General features: G+C 38.2%; 1 protein-coding gene across 1 annotated transcript in view; it reads left to right on the forward strand.

The window, feature by feature from the left end:
* Nucleotides 1–1,498: 1,498 nt before the first annotated feature.
* LOC125245150 (complement C1q-like protein 2) overlaps nucleotides 1,499–20,675 on the forward strand; it is a 158,544-nt gene continuing 139,367 nt past the window's right edge. Inside the window, exon 1 of the mRNA XM_048155640.1 lies at nucleotides 1,499–1,791. Coding sequence (XP_048011597.1) covers nucleotides 1,512–1,791 — 280 coding nt within the window. The 5' untranslated portion in view covers nucleotides 1,499–1,511. The remainder of the gene's footprint in view (nucleotides 1,792–20,675) is intronic.

Consider the following 20,675-nt stretch of genomic DNA (forward strand, 5'->3'; position numbering starts at 1 on the left):
TTTTAGCTTTAATTTGAGGGTATTTACATCCAAATCAGGTGAACGGTGTAGGAATTACAACAGTTTGTGTATGTGCCTCCCACTTTTTAAGGGACCAAAAGTAATGGGACAATTGGCTGCTCAGCTGTTCCATGGCCAGGTGTGTGTTATTCCCTCATTATCCCATTTACAAGGAGCAGATAAAAGGTTCAGAGTTCATTTCAAGTGTGCTATTTGCATTTGGAAACTGTTGCTGTCAACTGCCAATATGAGATCCAAAGAGCTGTCACTATCAGTGAAGCAAGCCATCATTCGGCTGAAAAAACAAAACAAACCCATCAGAGAGATAGCAAAAACTTTAGGTGTGGCCAAATCAACTGTTTGGAACATCCTTAAAAAAGAAAGAATGCACCGGTGACCTCAGCAACACCAAAAGACCCGGAAGACCATGGAAAACAACTGTGGTGGATGACCGAAGAATTCTTTCCCTGGTGAAGAAAACACCCTTCACAACAGTTGGCCAAATCAAGAACACTCTCCAGGAGGTAGGTGTATGTGTGTCAAAGTCAACAATCAAGAGAAGACTTCACCAGAGTGAATACAGAGGGTTCACCACAAGATGTAAACCATTGGTGAGCCTCAAAAACAGGAAGGCCAGATTAGAGTTTGCCAAACAACATCTAAAAAAGCCTTCACAGTTCTGGAACAACATCCTATGGACAGATGAGACCAAGATCAACTTGTACCAGAGTGATGGGAAGAGAAGAGTATGGAGAAGGAAGGAACTGCTCATGATCCAAAGCATACCACCTCATCAGTGAAGCATGGTGGTGGTAGTGTCATGGCGTGGGCAATGGAACTGGTTCTCTTGTATTTATTGATGATGTGACTGCTGACAAAAGCAGCAGGATGAATTCTGAAGTGTTTCGGGCAATATTATCTGCTCATATTCAGCCAAATGCTTCAGAACTCATTGGACGGCGCTTCACAGTGCAGATGAACAATGACCCGAAGCATACTGCGAAAGCAACCAAAGAGTTTTTTAAGGGAACGAAGTGGAATGTTATGCAATGGCCAAGTCAATCACCTGACCTGAATCTGATTGAGCATGCATTTCACTTGCTGAAGACAAAACTGAAGGGAAATGCCCCAAGAACAAGCAGGAACTGAAGACAGTTGCAGTAGAGGCCTGGCAGAGCATCACCAGGGATGAAACCCAGCGTCTGATGATGTCTATGCCTTCCAGACTTCAGGCTGTAATTGACTGCAAAGAATTTGCAACCAAGTATTAAAAAGTGAAAGTTTGATTTATGATTCTTAATCTGTCCCATTACTTTTGGTCCCTTAAAAAGTTGGAGGAACATATACAAACTGTTGTAATTCCTACACCGTTCACCTGATTTAGATGTAAATACCCTCACATTAAAGCTAAAAGTCTGTAGTTAAAGCACATCTTGTTTGTTTCATTTCAAATCCATTGTGGTGGTGTATAGAGCCAAAAAGACTAGAATTGTGTCGATGTCCCAATATTTATGGACCTGACTGTAGATGGAGGACTCAATGAGAAGGAGATCAGTCAACAGATCAGCTCTGAGGACGGAAGACAGAATCCACCTCAAACAGACACTTTGAGAGCTGAAGCTTCAACTGACAGCCAACAATACTGTGATCTGGGCATCCCTGACATCCATGCAGCACTGAGAGAACTGACCGCCACCGTTACAGAGCAGAAAGGAAACATCAGAGCTTTAGAGACGCAACTGAGGGAACAACAGACGTTTATCCTGGAAGAGATGAACAAGAAAAATGAAGGTACTTCATCAAAACATTCACTCTTTTATCAATGATCCTCAAAGTAAAACATCAGTGCAATACATTGTATAGTGTAAATGTTAGTGTAAAGTTGAGTGTATACTGTGTAAATTGTGTTATCTATTACAATAATCAGTGTAAATGTCATTTAACAGAATCTTTATTCCTTCACAGAAATTTCAAATCTTACTCTGAGTCAAGTGGAGTTGAGAAAGGAAAATAGAGGTGAAAGTGTGCTTGAATGATGTTAAATTCAGTGTATTCATTCTCAGTGTAATACAGTAATATATCACAATATTGCTTATGTTTTTCAATAACAGACAGAGAAATAGCTTTTTCAGCTGCACTGATGGATTCTGGCAGTGGATATATTGGTCCTTTTACGACTGAAATCACACTGACCTACAGGAACGTCTTCACAAACATAGGGAACGCCTACAACCCAATTACAGGTAATTATCAATGAAATGAAGTCATGAAACTCAGACGTGAGTTATTTCACAGCTATTACACAGTGTGTTTGGTAACTAAGCAATCATACAGGAAACAGCTGATTCTGTATCTCTTGTTATTTGATTTAGGTGTTTTCACAGCTCCACTGAAAGGAGCGTACATGTTCAGAGTCTCTGTATGTGGTCATGGCCCGACTGCATCAGCTGCAGCCATTTATAAGAATGGAAAGCATGTGGTTGTAGCAGATGCCCATCAGCCTCAGAATTTTTTAAACTCCTCGAATGGAGTTGTGTTGATCCTGGAGGCTGGAGATGTTGTCTATGTGAGACTTTGGTCTGACAGGAGGATAATTGATAACGAGCACAATCACAACACTTTCAGTGGTTTCCTACTGTTTCCCTTAAGATAACAGGAGCTTTGAAGAATGTGAATCCAATAATTCTGAATCTTCAGTGTATGATTTATGATGAAAATCATGAAGAATTATTAACATATAAACCTGTATTAATGAGGACTAATGTGTGTTTGAAATTTGCAATATATTACTGTATAAAGTCAGTATAATACACTATAATCATAAGTTCTGATCTGTAAGTTTGTATAAAGTGTTTCAGCACTGGTCCAGACAGGACCCATGAATATTACATGATTTAAAAGTAGGGCTGTCACAATTTCTTGATTAAAATTGAGTACTTTATTTTAAGAAAATCCTCGATTACAATTTGCCCATGTTAAATAACCAGCAAAATACCAGAAGTGACGCATATCCAGAGGAGAATCCATGAACTGTATTGTTATAAAGTTTTTTTAAGGCTGCACAATATATTAAAACGATTTAAAAAACATACTATAGTGCCACAAAGGCTGCAATTCAATTAAGTAAATATACAGGTTTAATATATTACACCAATTAATAATCAGAATAATCGACTGATTACCCGATTACCAAAATAATCATTAGTGACAGCCCTACTTAAAAGTGTTTTTTTTTATAATGTTTAAAGGGGGGGTATATAATGCTATTTCATGTATTTTAACTTATTTACACTGTTAAAGAGTTGGATTCTCATGCTAAACATGGCTAAAGTTTCAAAAGTTGGATGTATGATGGAGTATTTCTGTGCTAAAAATACTCCTCCAAATCCTCGTGAACTTCGGGATCTTTTTTTTGAGTATGTGCCTGTGTGACATCAGAAAGGTCGGAATTCCTTTTACGGGCACTTCTCCCGGAAGGGAGCGCATGCACACGTCGACCAGAGAGAGAGAGAGAGAGAGCAAGAGCACACCCATCAACACGCTTCGTTTGGCTTGCTGCACGGGACTAAATATGATAAAACTAATATGATAAAAACTAAAGACTTTTTGCTGATATAAAGGATGCACTACTATTCTATTAGGTACTCAAGATTAACATGAGATTGGCAGAAACTGTGTGTGATATCGCCCCCCCCCCATCTTTAATATACCTTTTTAAGTGTATCTTGTTACTGATCCTTGATCTGTATCTCTTCATCCTACATGAATAAATAAGAGAATAAAGAGACATTGTGGCATTTCCTTTTCCTCATATTTTCATGAATATTTCTCCAACAATGCTTGATTTGAAGCACTCATTTATCAGTCCTACCTGGATTTCGCAATTTTTTGTCACACACACACAAAATTTGGACAAACCACATTTTTCTTGCAGGAATATTATATAATATTACCATAATATTCCAGTAGCCCTTCACTGCAGAACACTCAAGATCCAGGGGGCGGTGTCGGGTAGGTTAAAGTTGGCATGAAATCAAAATCGACCCTATTTACTTTGTTAGTGCATATTACTAGTCTTGTGGTGAAAAATTAATCTGTGCAAGTCAATACACAGAAAAAAATCTTTAATCAAAATCTGAAAAATTACTTCCGGTCTGGAATGGCGTTCCTTCTCTGATGACGTCAGTGTGACGGCTTGGGAGTGAGAGATGGAGAGGAGTGCTAAAGTAAAACTCTGCCCTCTATTCAGTATTCTGTTTCACTTGGAAATACGTCACAACACTGGAGAAAAGCCGTTTGCAACTTCCGGTTCACACAGACTTTAAGGTATACGTAAAGTGGGAGGAGTTGGTTCTAGATCCAACCCAGCCCCCTGGATCTTGTGTTCTGCAGTGAGGACCATCTTGGAAAATAGGACAGCTTAACCGAATGCCACTGCATAGTTTAACTGAGGAATAATTGGTGATGCGTCATTGAATTACTGAAAAACTCCTCATTTTCAATAATTATACAGTCTAGAGTAATTTATTCCAATAATACCACACCTACCATGGCTCATTTTTAGGTTTACTATGTCAAAACTTTTTTTCTCTAGGTTTTTGTCCCTAAAATTCTTTTCCGATAAAGTACAATACAAGTTCTTGACAATTCCTACCCCTCACTGATATACAATAGGTTAAAACAATTAAACAATCGATTAAAAAAATAAACTAGATTAATCACACATTTCTGTGATTTATCGCAATTATAAACATTTTTATATTTTATAATGTAATAATTTCACAGTTATTCTCCAAGTTGATGTAGAAACAACATAAAGTATATTTTAAATACTTGTTTATTTGCATTTGAATGAAGGCCAGTATCACTGATACTAATACAGTGACTAATGTCTTGATTAAATAGATTTTTTCCTCCAATTTTAAACATGAATTATTGCCATTCAACATTACAGTGCAACTGTAAGCTATAATTTTTTTAACATTAGACTTTATACAGAAATTGAATAAAGTTATCAGTCTGCACTGCATAAGTTATGGCCTAAATTAAACATAGATTAATCTATATTAAAGGGGTTGTTCACTGTTTTTTTTCTGGGCACTGTTTTAAACTTAATGCTTCATTAAAAAAAAAAAAAAAACACTGTATTTTTCATATATCTTACATTCATTCTACCCCACTGTCTCCATTGTCATTTGAATGGCCGGTTTGGCTTCATGGTTCTATGAAGGCACATGTACTCAGATTGGTTAGCTGGCCCAGTGTATTGTGATTCGCTGCAGTGTCCGAAAACGGCACGCCCCTTACCATTAGTTGTTACATGTGCTTCGGTGAAAATGTAATTAATGGCGTCTATATTGCTGTATCAAATTGAGCCTGAATTAGGGCTGTGTATTGCCAAGAATCTGGCGATACGATACGATATATTGTGATATTTTGCGATACTGTAAGAAAGGCGATATATTGTGATATTTCTTGTTTTTTTAGAAAGAGGATCTAATTTTAGAAAAAACTGTCATAAAGAGCACCACCATATGCATAAAACCTGACTTTTTTTTATGTAATCAAGACAGTATGTTTGCATTTATAAGTAAGTAAAGGGAAATGGCCTAGTAAAGTGACTGCAGGATTCTTTAGGTGTATGTTTTAAAGGTTCACAGAATAGCAGTTTTTAATTTCTAAAGTATTTAACAACAGAAAGTGCATAGTCCATTCCATGGCTGCATGACTTTTTCATATTTAATACTGTGAAGCTGCTGCTTTAAAGCAGTCTATTGTATAAAAAAAAAGTGCTATTTAAATAAACGTGCCTTCAGTGAAGTGCTGAACAGAGCTGGTGCAAACACATGCACATCGCTATGATCAGATGCTTTCTTTCTGCTGTCATTTTTGTTGTGTGTTTATTTTGTTACTGAGAGGACAGCGAAATGCCTCTCAGCAGCGTTGATGGCGTCAGGATGTTAAGAGAGCTCTCAGATTCAATGCGTTTCCCGAGTTTTGGATTTTAACATGGCCCATTTCGCAAACAGCATGACTCTTGTCGATCTCCTTGTGGTTTCTTTATAGTTGAAACCAAAATGAGTGCACACTTCAGCTCCGTATACCGCGGGAGCGGAATAATTCTATCATCTTGTGAGCTGAGTTTGCTAATGCTAACGCCAGTGATGCACGCGCCTTGTGCTTCTCCACGTCAGTTTACGTTCTGAGATAACAATGACATCTAGCGACTAGCAGTTGGGATTAAACCGAACACCAAGCCACAAATCTGGTAAGTAAATAAATATCGATACAGTGTTTTTGAGAATCGATACAGTATCATCAAACATAATATTGCAATATTGACGTGTATCGATACTTTCTTACACCCCTAGCCTGAATCAGACCCAGTTAGCAGTAATAATGAAGAGGGTCAAGCAGAACCTCTGCAAGCACAGTGCACTTGCGCTGTGCGCTTATATCGTTAAAATAGGGCCTATATTGTACTGAGTAACGTCATTTTCACCCCTGTGTCCGATATTAAAATCAGAGTGACACACTTTGCAAACAGTCTCTGCCTGTGGCCTACAGTGAGTTAATAAAACTATTCCAAATCACGATGACACTACCGATCACAACAGCTTCCAATGAACACTTTTTTCTGTTCTTAAACAAGTAAAAACGTATATGAGGACAAGAGTGGGTTATGAGAGACCTAATGCTCATGTCTGTGGGTAAAGAGTTTTTAATGAAAGGTTTCGATTTGGATGAACTTATTACCTACTTCGCACTGCCCAGACCTCGCCGCTACCCACTCATGCAATAAAAACTGCACTGCGACAAAAGGTAAGGCATGCATTTTCATATATAATGCTGTTCACTGTCGGTTTTAGTCATTAGTGTAATAAAGTTACACTATTAATTTTCATGCATTGTGTTTAGGTATAATGTGGGTTTATCATTCAGTAATGTCATTGTATGTATATAGCCAGAAGGAATTATGCCATACCCTAGATTTTTGCAACACTGCGCCACTGCTTGTGATGAGTCTAAAGCCCGGAACACACCAAGCCGAAGCTGACGAAGTAGTGGTGACGAAAGCAGGGGGTCGGCTCACGTGGGCAGCGTCTGGGTCCAAAGTTGCCCTGACACACCAAACCGATGCTCGACACCTGACGGCCAATAGCACGTCCGTTCTGCACCTGCGTAAGAAGATATGCCTTTCCGTACCACCAGGTGGCAGTAGCTGAACAAGCAATCAGAATGATCAGATGGCCTGACTGAGCGACAAGCTCCGGAAAAAAGCAGACGAGGACCAACTTCAGCCAACGGTGCGGAACACACTGAGAAAAGTTAGTCGGCCGACAAACAAAAACTGCCCGACGGCCGACCGTCGGCTTGGTGTGTTCCGGGCTTAAAACGTCACAATCAGTAAATACTTGGCCAATGAGGTATTGCTTCGCTACAGTATTCATTTCACTGACCTCTGATACTATGTATATTGTTTTCTTTTAATTTATTTAATTTTCTATGTATTCTTTTCTGTGCATTTCTGCCTTGCGTTTATTATCAGTTATCTTCAGACAAAAATGGATCAGTGAAAGTATATTACTGTCAATGCTGTTAACTCTGTTAGTAAGAAAAGCACAATAAAATACTAGTTAAAAACCTGTAAAAAAAAAAAAACCTTGCTCCATATGACTATAATCTAAATACACAGCAATGGCAAAACAAATGGGTAAAATGAGAACAATCAAACAGTAGTATTACATACAGTGTACTTTTAGACAGACTACTCAGCATATGAACCAAAACAGAGAACTTTTACAAAAGCACTCTAAAAACAACAACAAAAAAAATATTTCCAATCTTTATCAAGATAAATGCTTACCATAAGTCATAATAATTTTGTAAATATCTTAAGGATTTTCCTTGGCACTTTTTCCTTTGGCTGCTTGTGTTTTATAAGATTGTTTTCTTTTCTTAATATTTTCTTCTCTGTGTTCTGTACAGCTGTGCACAAGATGATGTAAAACTTGAGTTTTGGCCGTTCATTCACAGGACAACAGAGTTTTAAGGACCTGAAAATGCAAACTTTTTAAAAAGTTATTTACAAACACTTTAAAAGTTTTTGGAAACAATACTGTTATTGTCTCTGTGTAAACTACAAAAATGTGACTGTGAAAAATGTGATGTCGTGTGTATGCGTATTACATGTTCAGTCTATAGGCGTGTTTCTTTACAAAGTGACATCGCCAACTACTGGCCTGGCAGCAGAATACAGTGTTTTTAAGTTGTTTCCACGGATCTGTGTGAACTGGGATCATTTTGAAAATGTTGTCATTATGCGAAAAACGCAAAGAAAAAAGATTCTGTTTTTAGGACATTGTTGTTGTGTAAATGTAGCCTGAAATCATCTGCCATCTCTCAAAACTATTGCAGTGTGTTTGGTAACTGAGCAATCATACAGGAAACAGCTGATTCTGTATCTCTTGTTATTTGATTTAGGTGTTTTCACAGCCCCACTGAAAGGAGCGTACATGTTCAGAATCTCTGTATTTGGTCATGGCCCAAGTGCAGCAGGTGCCTCTATCTATAAGAATGGACAGCATGTGGTTGTGGCATATGCCCATCAGCCTCAGAATGTGTTAAACTCCTCGAATGGAGTTGCGTTGATCCTGGAGGTTGGAGATGTTGTGTATGTGAGACTTTGGCCTAAAACAAGGATATTTGATAGCAAAAATAACCACAGCACATTTCAGTGGTTTCCTACTGTTTCCCTTAAGATAACAGGAGCTTTGAAGAATGTGATTCCAATAATTCTGAACCTTCAGCGTATGATTTAAGATGAAGAATCAATAACATAAATCTGTATGAATGAGGACTAATGTGGGTTTGAAATTTGCAATAGATTACTGTATAAACGTCTGAGCTGTTATCTATGTTATCTGTTGTCTATGTAACTTTGTATAAAGAGTTTCAGCACTGACAGAGACGGGACATGAATATCAGGACATGAATATCACATGTGACTCAAAAGTAGGGCTGTCACGATTCCTCGATTAAAGGAATACTTGAGTACTTTATTATTATTATTATTTTTAAAAAAATCCTCAATTGCAATTTACCTGTGTCGAGTAATGTCGAGTTTACTCTGCATGATTTTCAAACTCATCAGATCACTGTTCTTTTCACACTGCACCACTATCTGGGACAGCATTTAGTTACTGTGTGCACATTGCTTGCTGGATCGGTGACAGGGGGTTACATATTACATGACTTTACAAAAGGAAGAATTGCCGACAACTCTGTCTGGTCCGCAAACTATGTTCCACAACCAAACACACGAGCAGTGATAAGGGAACAACACAAGGACACGTGTGAGACTGGAATTGTTAGTAAAAATGTTAGCCTGCAAGAAGCTTGTGATCCAAATTGTCTGTGTGCTTACTTGCAGTGAAAATGATTAAAAAATGAAAAAATATTATGGAGGAGGAAGTGTTGGTGAGACACGGGTCTATAACTCCTCCCTGAACTTCCCGCTGCCCTGTATCTTGCTCTCTCATTGGCTGTAGGTCATCACTGATGTCATTTTCAGTCAGAACTCATTTCACACAGCAGGATTTTGAATCGCAGACAGGTCCAGATATTTAACATGCCCAATATCTCACGAGCGTCAGCAATGCATCGTCAATTCTCTTAGATCGCGTCTTCAATAATTCACAGTGTGATTGTCACTCACGTGAACAAGCACCGATTTCCTTTTGACGGTGGTTTCGCTAAATCTGTCAGTTCTTAAAGTGACAACCTAATAAAACAATCAGAAGAATCAGTATGTTTTGTTCATACAGTGAAGAATATGCAGTTTTATTTTTTCATTTGATTATTAAATTTCTTATGTGAATGCTGCTTACCTGCTGTACATGGAAAATTTAAAGCAGTTTATTTCATTTGCATCTTTCTTTTATTGTATTTGTCCTGTATTTGTTATCATTGCTTTCTGCAATAATAAAAAAAAAACATGATTCAAGGAAAACAATTCAAAATAAATGTTATTTACAAAGATGGATGTGTGATTTAGTGCAAGAATACGGATGTAATATTGCAACAAAATTTATATTTTTGTGCAAAAGAAACAACTTAAGCTCATTCAAGAGCATTTGTAGCAATGTTGTTTTACAAAATAATATTAATATTATTGTAAATAATAATAATCTTTACAAACAAATTTCTTGGTTATTGAAGCACATACAATGTAAGTGAATGGGATCAAATGTTGAAGGCCATAGGGTCAGCCATCAAACACTGAACTGGACTAGATCCAAAAAGCAACAGTATGAACACAGAGAGGTCTGAGACCACATTCCTACTTAAGTGGACCAAAAAAGGATCCGAGTCCTCTTTCAGGGACAGTGTGAACGAAAAGAGAACTGGGTCCTTTTTCTCTTGGTTCACTTAAAGGGGTATGAGTTCGGTTCTTTTAAAGAGGATTCAAGTGTGAAAACACCCTCAAACTTCATCTGCATCTGCTGTGAGTTTGGGTTGCTTATAACGTTCATCTGGGAACACAATGTGCACCATTTAATCAGATTTGTAATGTAAATCATTTATAAACCTACGGCAGCACAGGAGAAATATGCAAACTTTTCATTGTGATTTCAAAATAAAAGTTTAAACCCTCGCTCTGAGTTTGCATGTTTTGATGTCCACATGTTCTTGCAAGAAATGACAGTGGCTGTTGCATTTCTATTGTAAAGAAGCGGCCAAATATTAAAGATCAAGTGAACATTTGAATTAAATGTAATTTGGCCATTATTAAACAAGGATTGATTTACTGTAAAGTGGAGATGGTCTTCACTGCAGAACACAAGATCCAGGGGGCGGAGATCTAGATCCAACTCCTCCCACTTCACATATCCTTTAACCTACCTGTCTCCGCCTCCTGGATTTTGTGTGTTCTTCAGTGAGGGGCTACTGGTAATTCCACAAAGTACTGCAAGAATATTACAGGAACATTACATACTGTACAACAAAAAACAACACAATACCACACAATTACCACACCAATTTTATGTGGTACTTCTGAAGTTTTATCACATGGAATACCACAGGACATTTTTGTATGATATTATAAAATATATAATCTCAAGTAAGGCTTGCTGCAGCCTGTGGTGGACATCCAAGTGTGACATCAAAAGCCACGCCTGCACTCAATATGTCACCTCGTGACTTCACCAGTAATCCGCCCTGCGGGTAATTTTATTTGGATACAGTGACAGGTAGGTTTAGGGATCAGTGTTTGGTGAAGGCAATCATACTGTGATTGACATGACAAATAAAATAAAGTCGACTGCAGGGCGGCATGGCCCTATGTGACACTTGGATGTGGGCCAGGTTGGATGTCCACTGCAGGCTGCAGTGAGACGCTTCTCTGTTTTACACAATTACTGCATCAGTTTCGTGTGGTACTTTTGATGTTTTATCACGTGGGATACCATTTTTGTAAGGGTAATACATAATCTGGTAATTGTGGTGTCCTAATTAGAAATAAAACTGGGGCTGTCGATTTAACATGTTAATTAGATTAATTAGTTATGGTGAAAAATAACTTGACTTTTCATACAGTTGACTGATGACGAATATGATGCAGGGCAACAACTCACTGCTTGATGAAGTCTATATAATGCAGTCAGAAAGTCCATAAAATTAAAGATATGGGGGCAAAAATGCCCATGTTTGAGTTTTTGTCTCATATTTAGATCATATGTGTTAAGCAATATCACGCAAAAGCGATCATGTGCAATATTACACAAGTGCTGTTTTGGTCCCATATCCTATATATAACGAGTGCAAATGCAATACTTATTTCATCAGTTCAGTAAATAAGTTAAAACTGTGTTATTTTAGACAAAATATTGTCTATTTTGTTCAATTCTGCCAATGAAAATGTAAAGACTAAGCAGAACTGCTTGTCTCTGTGCAATACACAGCAGTGTTTCATTTCTGAATCCGCGTTTTGAAAGAACCAAGTGAAATCGAGTGAAATCAATGATTCAGCGGACCATTCATAAAAGACTTGTTGAACTTGAAGCGGCGCTACAGACAGACCAAATGGTGTATGGAGAGAACCATTTATTTACTTCACTGTTGAACAAATCCAGCTGTTTGAATGAATGAATGTGAACAAATTAATTATCAAGACATTTACCGCCACCTACTGGCAGTTTTAATTTCTTTTTTAGAGTAATTTTATTTTTTTTTAAAAATAATTTCATATGTCCATTTTAATTAAAAACATAAAGATATGGTTTACCCAAAAATGAAAATTCAGTCATTATTTACTCAACCTCATGGTCCGAAAGTTCATGTGTAATAATTTCTATGTTGAATCGAATTAAATATTTCTTTCTGAAGCTACTTTTTGTGGTGTCTATTTGATGCTTTACAATAATGACTTCAAATTATCTTTTGAGGGTAATTTCTCAGCCAAAATTGATGTTTGATTAAATTATGATTAATTAGATTAATTAATCACCACATCATGTAATTAATTAGAATAAAAATTTTAATCACTTGACAGCCCTAAATAAAACATAAATTCTGGAAATTGTCACTACAAAATCATTAATTTTGACCAAAAATTTCGACCAGAATCCTCATCGGATTCTGCTGTCGGGCGCAGTTGCTCTCCACCGACTGCGCTGACCAAAAGCACGATGGGAAACGACTTGATGATGACACAGCTTTATGACCGTGATGTATTACTGTTTTAAAATGTTTGATTTAATTTTAATCTCATATTTTTATGTGTAAAAATAATGTGCGAATATTCCCAAACTCTCTGACAGTGCGATCTCTCTGTGGGTTATGTGATTGTTGTCATTTATAAAAAATATAAATAAAAGTAAAATGATTGATACACACATCTTTCGATAGGAAATAAATAACAAGTACTTTGGGTGTCTTGTTCATTATGTTTATTTTCATATAAAAGCCACAGAACTTAAATTACATCCAGTTTATCAGAAACACAGCACACGAGAGTGAATCCCGCGATATCCGCCTTTGATCTCGTAGGTTCTGATCCACTACGAGAACAGAGAACTGTTCGTCTTGCCTGCACTTTTTTCACTCCTCCCCTCACTGCAGCCGCCTGCTCTCGCCTACATTTCAGACGAGGTGAGGCGCATCTCAAACAAGCCTAGTGAGACAAAATCTCACTGAGACTCGCGAGATCAAATGTGACTTGAGAATAAAAACAAATGTTGTTGTCAGCAGGCTTTCCTATCACACTTTCTGCTTTACAGTGAAGAACAAAATAGAAAAAAATAATACAGGTGATCTTCTTTCTCAAAACTCCACTTTCATGTCATGTTTGTGGCTGCCAAGTTTTAGCTAAAGAAGCACGTAAAATCCGGTATGTGACGCTTGATCATTCTCATTGGCTGTCGAGGGCATCAAGAGTCGTAAATATCAAACATGTTTGAGATCGGCGTTGCTCCGTTCAGATCGGGAGCAGTTAAATAATCGTGATGAAATACCACACAATAGAGGATTTTTTGGACAAAAAATCATTTGCTACAAGCCTCAAATTAGACCACACCCCTCCGAACGTTCAGGGGTGCAAATCAAGCTTAAAATCTTCAAGTGTGTGGGCAGAATTATTTGGGGTTGCTTCACAATAACTTGGCAACACTGCACATGCACAACCTGCACACATGGAAATAATAAAAGCACCTATGTTGCACTCCTGGACAGACACGACTCATTCTTCCCAGTTCGAAGTTGGAGTTAATATTTACACGTGAGAATTTTTCTACACACACAATCAGCAGTTTACATTCGCTCTCTTCTTCTGTCTCGCTCGAGGACGTTCTCTGATGATATTACTCTCCTGCTCACCTCTGACCTCTCAGCAGCAAAGTCAGTCAACATAATTTAACAAAATAAAACTAAGATGTAATTTTGATATACTCCCCTTATAAAACTAAAATCCACATCTGATTCAAAAATGTAAATTGCAACACACTCCTAGCGTGCAAAACATACATTAAACCCACAGGACACATATTCTGAACTCTCAATGACACTATGCTATGTGGTTTTTCAAAGATTTTAATATGTCGTGCAGCCTTACAAAATGGTCCAATAATGCGGATCATGGATTCTCGTCTGTGGATATGCGCCACTTCCGGTATTTTGCCGGTTACTCGACACAGTGAAAATTGCAATCAAGGATATTTTTTAAAAGAGACTACAATTTAATCAAGGAGTCATGACAGTCCTACATTTGAGTCACATGTGATATTCGTCCTGTCTGTCTCAGTGCTGAAACTCTTTATACTAAAGTTACATGAATACAGCTTATGCAGATTTCAAACACACATTAGTCCTCATTAATACAGGTTCATATGTTAATGATTCTTCATAATTTTATCTTAAATCATACACTGAATGTTCAGAATTATTGGAATCACATTTTGCAAATCTCCTGTTATCTTAAGGGAAACAGTAGGAAACCACTGAAAGTGCTGTGGTTATTCTGGTCATCATATATCCTTGTGTTAGCCAAAAGTCTCACATAGACAACATCTCCAACCTCCAGGATCAACACAACTCCATTTGAGGTGTTTAACACATTCTGAGCCTGATGGGCATATGTCATAATCACACGCTGTCCATTCTTATAAATTGATACAGCTGCTGCAGTTGGGCCATGACTACATACAGAGACTCTGAACATGTACGCTCCTTTCAGTGGGGCTATGAAAATACCTAAATCAAATAACAAGAGATACAGAATCATATGTATGATTGCTCAATTACCAAACACACTGTGTAATAGTTTTGAAAGATGGCAGATGATTTTAGGCTACATTTACACGACAACAATGTCCTAAAATGGACAAGTTTACGTAGTTTACATGGAGACGATAACGGTATCGTTTCCAAAAACTTGCACTTTGAAGCCCATTTTTTAAAAGTGTGTGTTTTCAGGACACCAAAACGCTGTTGTCGTGTAAACGGCTCCTAATTCTCTTATCCACATTACACAACTGCAGAGAGGTCTGAATGGAGAAGGGTTTTTATTACTATAAACTGAGTTTTATGACTCCATTTCATTGATAATTACCTGTAATTGGGTTGATTAGTTAACCAGATCTGCACTGTGTGCAGTACACCATCTTTCAGAGACACTCCATTTGTTGGTATAACTTGATCTAGTGGAGGGAGCCCTGTCTGGACAGATGTCTGGGGATATAAATCACCCTGAGGGACAGGAACTTGTCCTGAGCCCAGAGCAGAATGCGTTGCACTAGCCTGTTTAGACGTCGCAAATGCAGTCCACCCTGGTGATTTGTATTAGAGGCTACCGCAGTAATGTCCATCTACAGTAGGACATGGTAACCCCTTTACTGGTGGAGGAAATACTTAAGGGACAGAAATACAGCCATCAGTCTGAGACAATTGATGTGCCAATCGAGATGATGACCTCACCAAATCCCTTTGGACTGGACGGCCACCTAAGACTGCTTCACAGCAGTTAATTTCACATTTAAAATGCACTAAAACTACCAAAACACTTCATTCATGTCTCAAATCAACTCAATCTTCAAGAACTCTAGCAAATGTTTTCACCCAACAAACACACTTTGACAATCATAAAACACAGACCTAAAAAACACTAACATCAGGTGGCATTAATGTTTTCTTTTTCTGTACAAAACAAGAATGACATTCTCTACTGCTTATATGTTGCATGGCCTATTGTTTACATTACAGTACAAATTTATTCCTAAGCTTTGAAATTGAAAGAACCACTTTCGATTTTTGAACCACTTTTTATAAATATGAACTTTGGCATGAATTTTAGCATAAACACACTCTAAGATCAAATCTGTGCATACGCATATTTTATGAATGAGGGTTCACATGAGGATTTGCTATAAATGCTTCAATTCAGTGTTGTTCAGTCCAAAGTCTGTTTAGGGTCTGATCTGAAGCTTTTACTGCAGGCCTGTTTAACAGCCTGAATGTCATTTGTGCTTCTGCACGTGTCACAAATATACTTTCATTATTGATTAACCACTATATACTTTATGGTGGTTTACACACCCTGATGACAACCTTTTATGAAGAAAAACAAATAAAAAATATAATCTTACAACGCAACAAATAACTTAGGATATTCTTGCATATGAAGGAAAACCACACATATACAGGTGCTGGTCATATAATTAGAATATCGTGAAAAAGTTCAAAAAAAGTTTTTTATTGTAAATTATTTTAAAAAATGAAACTTTCATTTATACTAGATTCCCTACATGTAAAGTAAAACATTTCAAAAGCTTTTTTTTTTAATTTGTTGAATAGAGCGTACAGCTAATGAAAGTCCAAAATCCAGTATCTCAAAATATTAGAATATTTACATTTGAGTTTCATTAAATGACCATCCCTACAGTATAAATTCTGGGTATCTCTTGTTCTTTGAAACCACACTAATGGGGAAGACTGCTGACTTGGCAATGGTCAAGGAGACAATCATTGACACCCTCCACAAAGAGCGTAAGTCACAGATGGTCATTACTGAATGTGGTGGCTGTTTACAGAGTGATGTATCAAAGCATATTAAATGCAAAGTTGACTAGAAGGAAGAAATTGGGTAGGCAAAGGTGCACAAGCAACAGGGATGACCACAAGCTTGAGAATACTGTCAAGTAAAGCCGATTCAGACACTTGGGAGAGCTTCACAATGAGTCAAATGAAGCCGGAGTCAACGCATCAAGAGTCACCACACTCAGACATCTTCAGGAAAAGGACTACCAAGCCACTTCTGAAACAGAAACAACATCAGAAGCATCTTACCTGGGCTAAGGAGAAAAAGAACTGGACAGTGAACAGTGGTCGAAAGTCCTCTTTTCAGATAAAAGTAAATTTTGCATTTCATGTTGAAATCATGGTCCCAGAGTCTGAAGGAAGACTGGAGAGGCGCAGAATCCAAGCTGCTTGAAGTCAAGTGGGAAGTTTCTGAAGTTAGTAATGATTTGGGGGGATTGTGTTTTATCAAGTGCAAAGTCAATGCAGCCATCTTCCAGGAGATTTTGGAGCACTTTATGCTTCCATCTGCTGACAAGCTTTATGGAGATGCTGATTTCCTTTTCCAGCAGGACTTTAGCACCTTCCCACAGTGCAAAAACCACTTCCAAGTGGTTTGCTGACCATGATATTACTGCGTTTTATTGGCCAGCCAACATGCCTGACCCCTGAATCTATGGGATATTTTCAAGAGAAAGATGAGAAACAGTCGATCCAACAATATACAGATGATCTGAAGGCTCAATAGTGCCTCAGCAGTGCCACAGGCTGATCACTTCCATGCCACACTTCACTGATGCTGTAATTTGTGCTAGGAGCAAGTCATTTGCTGTATTATGTGCTGCCGACCAAGTATTGAGTGTACAAATAAAGAACTTGAACTTTACTGTTTTGAAAATCCATTTTTTGATTGATCTTAGGAAATATTCTAATATTTTGAGATACTGGATTTTGGACTTTCATGAGCTGTACGCTCTAATCATCAAAATTAAAAAAAAAAAAAAAAAACTTGGTGTATTAAACTTTTGAGCTAAAATTAGATAAAAGATAAAATTAATTGGAAATGAAGTATTTCGAGACAATCTATTCAGGTTGAGCGATCTAGCACAGAAAACAGGTACATTATACCTGGGTACCACATAAACACATGTAACCCAGTAGAATAAAATTCTACAGGTATTGAGTTTATTTCACTTTATTTTATTTTGTTCTTGCTCAGAGCTAAAATGTGAATGGAATATACCACTCTATATATTGCTGTATAAAATGTGGGTGTGTATGCTGTTAAGAATACGAGCATATATCAAGTTTGATTTTTATACACGTGTGAAAAGACCTACAAGTTAGGTCTTTCTCTAGTCTATTGGTTTATGAACGTTAAGTCCCGCCCTCGCCTACGTGTTTTGTTATGTTTTGTTATGTTTTGTGATTTGTTTGGGGTTTCCATGGAGACGAGAGAGAGTTTTAACGGATGCAGCCGATCGGAAAGATAAGCAGATAGTTTATGATAAAGATTTTAGAAGTTTTAATGTATTATTCATCATATTTATATCTTAAATTGTGTATATTTACTTGATTCAAGTCACACGAGTTTTCAGTTTGTGTTATTGTGTTGTAATTGAATTTTCCGTGAATGTTCGCTCGACATTGAGGACTTTCGACATTCTTTAGCAGAAAGAATTGATAAAGACGGTGTTTTAAGTTATCCTTCAAATATCATTTGTACGGACACAAATACTAGAGACACTCACATTATTTGCTGCGTGTTGATCGGAGCACAGACATCATCGTGCCTAGTTAACGTGAGAGTCGTGAGTTTGACTGCCGAAGCGAAGAGTCTGCGGCCCACCTGCAGAAAGCGCGCAGCTGCGCACCGGACGAAGATTTCCCGGAGGCATACCACCGTGCGTGAATAGGAGTCGGTAGCCGGACTGTCAGAGAGCGCTCAGCCGCGCACAGTAGGAAGATTGACCGTCTATTTCTACCGTGCAGCGGAGTCACTGGTAATTCCCCAACGGAATTCAGGTACCGTTGTGAGTTTGTTTTTTCCGCTCAGGAGAGCGAAGAGGCCAGTTTACTGTTTCTAAGGCCACCACGTACTCCAGCAACGTCTCAGGCCTGCAACGGGGTGTGTGTGTGTTTTGTGTATGTGTATGTGGGCCCACAAAGTTTAATCTTGTAAGGCCCACCTAATGGGTCCAATGACGGTTTCCCACAGGACAGGGAAGGTTTAAGCGTGTATGCCTTTTCAGCGTCTCTATTAAGTTCACTTAATTTCACTCGCTTAATCTGACTCCAATTTCAAATGATTCTTACACTTAGGTTGTGTTTCCAATTAGAAATTCATCATTAGTTATGCATTAATTTAGATATTTGATGATTCTGGATATTCCATATTTCAATTGTTCAGTCATTAGGGACCCGATGCCGCACAGAGATACTCGCCCCGGGATTTCGCGGTAAACTCACGGACATAAACTCGCCAGTCTGATCTTCGTCAGAGGGTGTAATAAGTTGGCTAATACCTTTAGTCGGTTGCCTACTGCTCACTCGAACAAAAGTGTATTTTAATTTAGCCACTTCCATACAACTTGCTAAATCAGCGGTAAACAGAAATCAAAAGGTCTTCAGATGAAGTGCCTACTGCTCCTTCATTCATGCGCCTTCAGTTTGTTTTACCCTGGACACAGATTTACGGTAGCATTAGCCTCCCATAATTTACTGGTAATAATGATATCAGGAGAATCCAGAGTAAATCAAATATAACATTTTATTTGTCAGGTAAAAGTGTATCGTGTCAATTACACACATAACCAATTAAAGCCAATTCAGAAATGATAAATGCATAACATCGATTACTCAAAGAAATGCATATACACACAGTGATGGGTGAATGTCCTCAGACATTCACCCATCTCTGGGGGCCTCTCCTACAGATGATCCCCCCTGACTGCTTTGCTCTTTACCTTTTATACCAGAACCAGAACAAAAGGATCGTAAATGTTTATTACACCAACACCTGTTTTGGGGGAGAGGAGAAGAGACACCACCCAAAAAGAGGACAGAACTTTCCTTAATTTTCCATCTTCTTCATAATTCTAGTGACTGCTATGAAATTGAGACCAGTTTACCAATCGCACTGAGACAAATTAAATGATACCAAACATGAAAAGGGAAAAACAATAGATACACAAGTTACATTATATGTTTTGAATAACTTTCAGTGACTTGAGCCAGAGGAAGGGGAGGTGTGTGTGTGTGTGTGTGTGTGTGTGTGGTGGGGGAGGCGTTGTCCTTTTGGGGTTAGGGCGAGGCGTTGTCCATTGCTACTTCTTTGAGATTTTCTTTCCAGATTAAAGTTTTATTACTTTATTGCAGGACGCTTGATCTCAGTTTTTGTTTAGCAGGAAAATCAAGCCTTACAGATGGCCCCTGGCCCCTTGGGGCAAATTCAATGAGTCCCTGAGGGGCCACTTTTGGACATTTTCTGCTTCCATATGTTGGGTGTTGCTTTCAGAGTGTTCATAGTCTGTCTCTTTGCAGTGTCAGTCGATGGGTGCAGGAGTCAAGTCGTCACCTGAATTAACAACATTAAGGCAGGTTGAACATTAAGATGAAAGTACAGCAGGATGCATCTCTGTGGCACACAGTCCCTTCAGGTGTGTACTGTGCTGACTGGATGCTGCAGCAGCTGGACATAATGTCTGTGATCCTCTTGGTCAGGTTTACTTCCACCTGCACTTGGCTGTGGTGGTATTCTGTCTGTAGAATGACTGGTTGTACCAAGTCTGTTGTGTTGGTCAGCATGAGCAGAACGTGTCAGGAAAGTCTCATTACACTTTACAGAAACATCTGTGTCCGCCCCAGGTTTAATTGATCCTGTGAGAAATCCTCGGTTACCTTCAAGTAGAAGGTCTGGTTTGCCGGGCAGGTCAAATTTCCATGGGTGAAGGATTCATTTAGCTGATGATGCTCCATTGCGTGCAGGACACCTGAACAACCTCTGAGTGACCATTCAATACTTGAACACTGATGAACTTGGTGTTATTGTAAGATGAGGAAAAGGGTTGTTGGAAAAACAGAATAACACAAAATAACACATG

The sequence above is a fragment of the Megalobrama amblycephala genome, linkage group LG14 (genome assembly GCF_018812025.1).
Source record: "Megalobrama amblycephala isolate DHTTF-2021 linkage group LG14, ASM1881202v1, whole genome shotgun sequence".
Classification (NCBI taxonomy): domain Eukaryota; kingdom Metazoa; phylum Chordata; class Actinopteri; order Cypriniformes; family Xenocyprididae; genus Megalobrama; species Megalobrama amblycephala.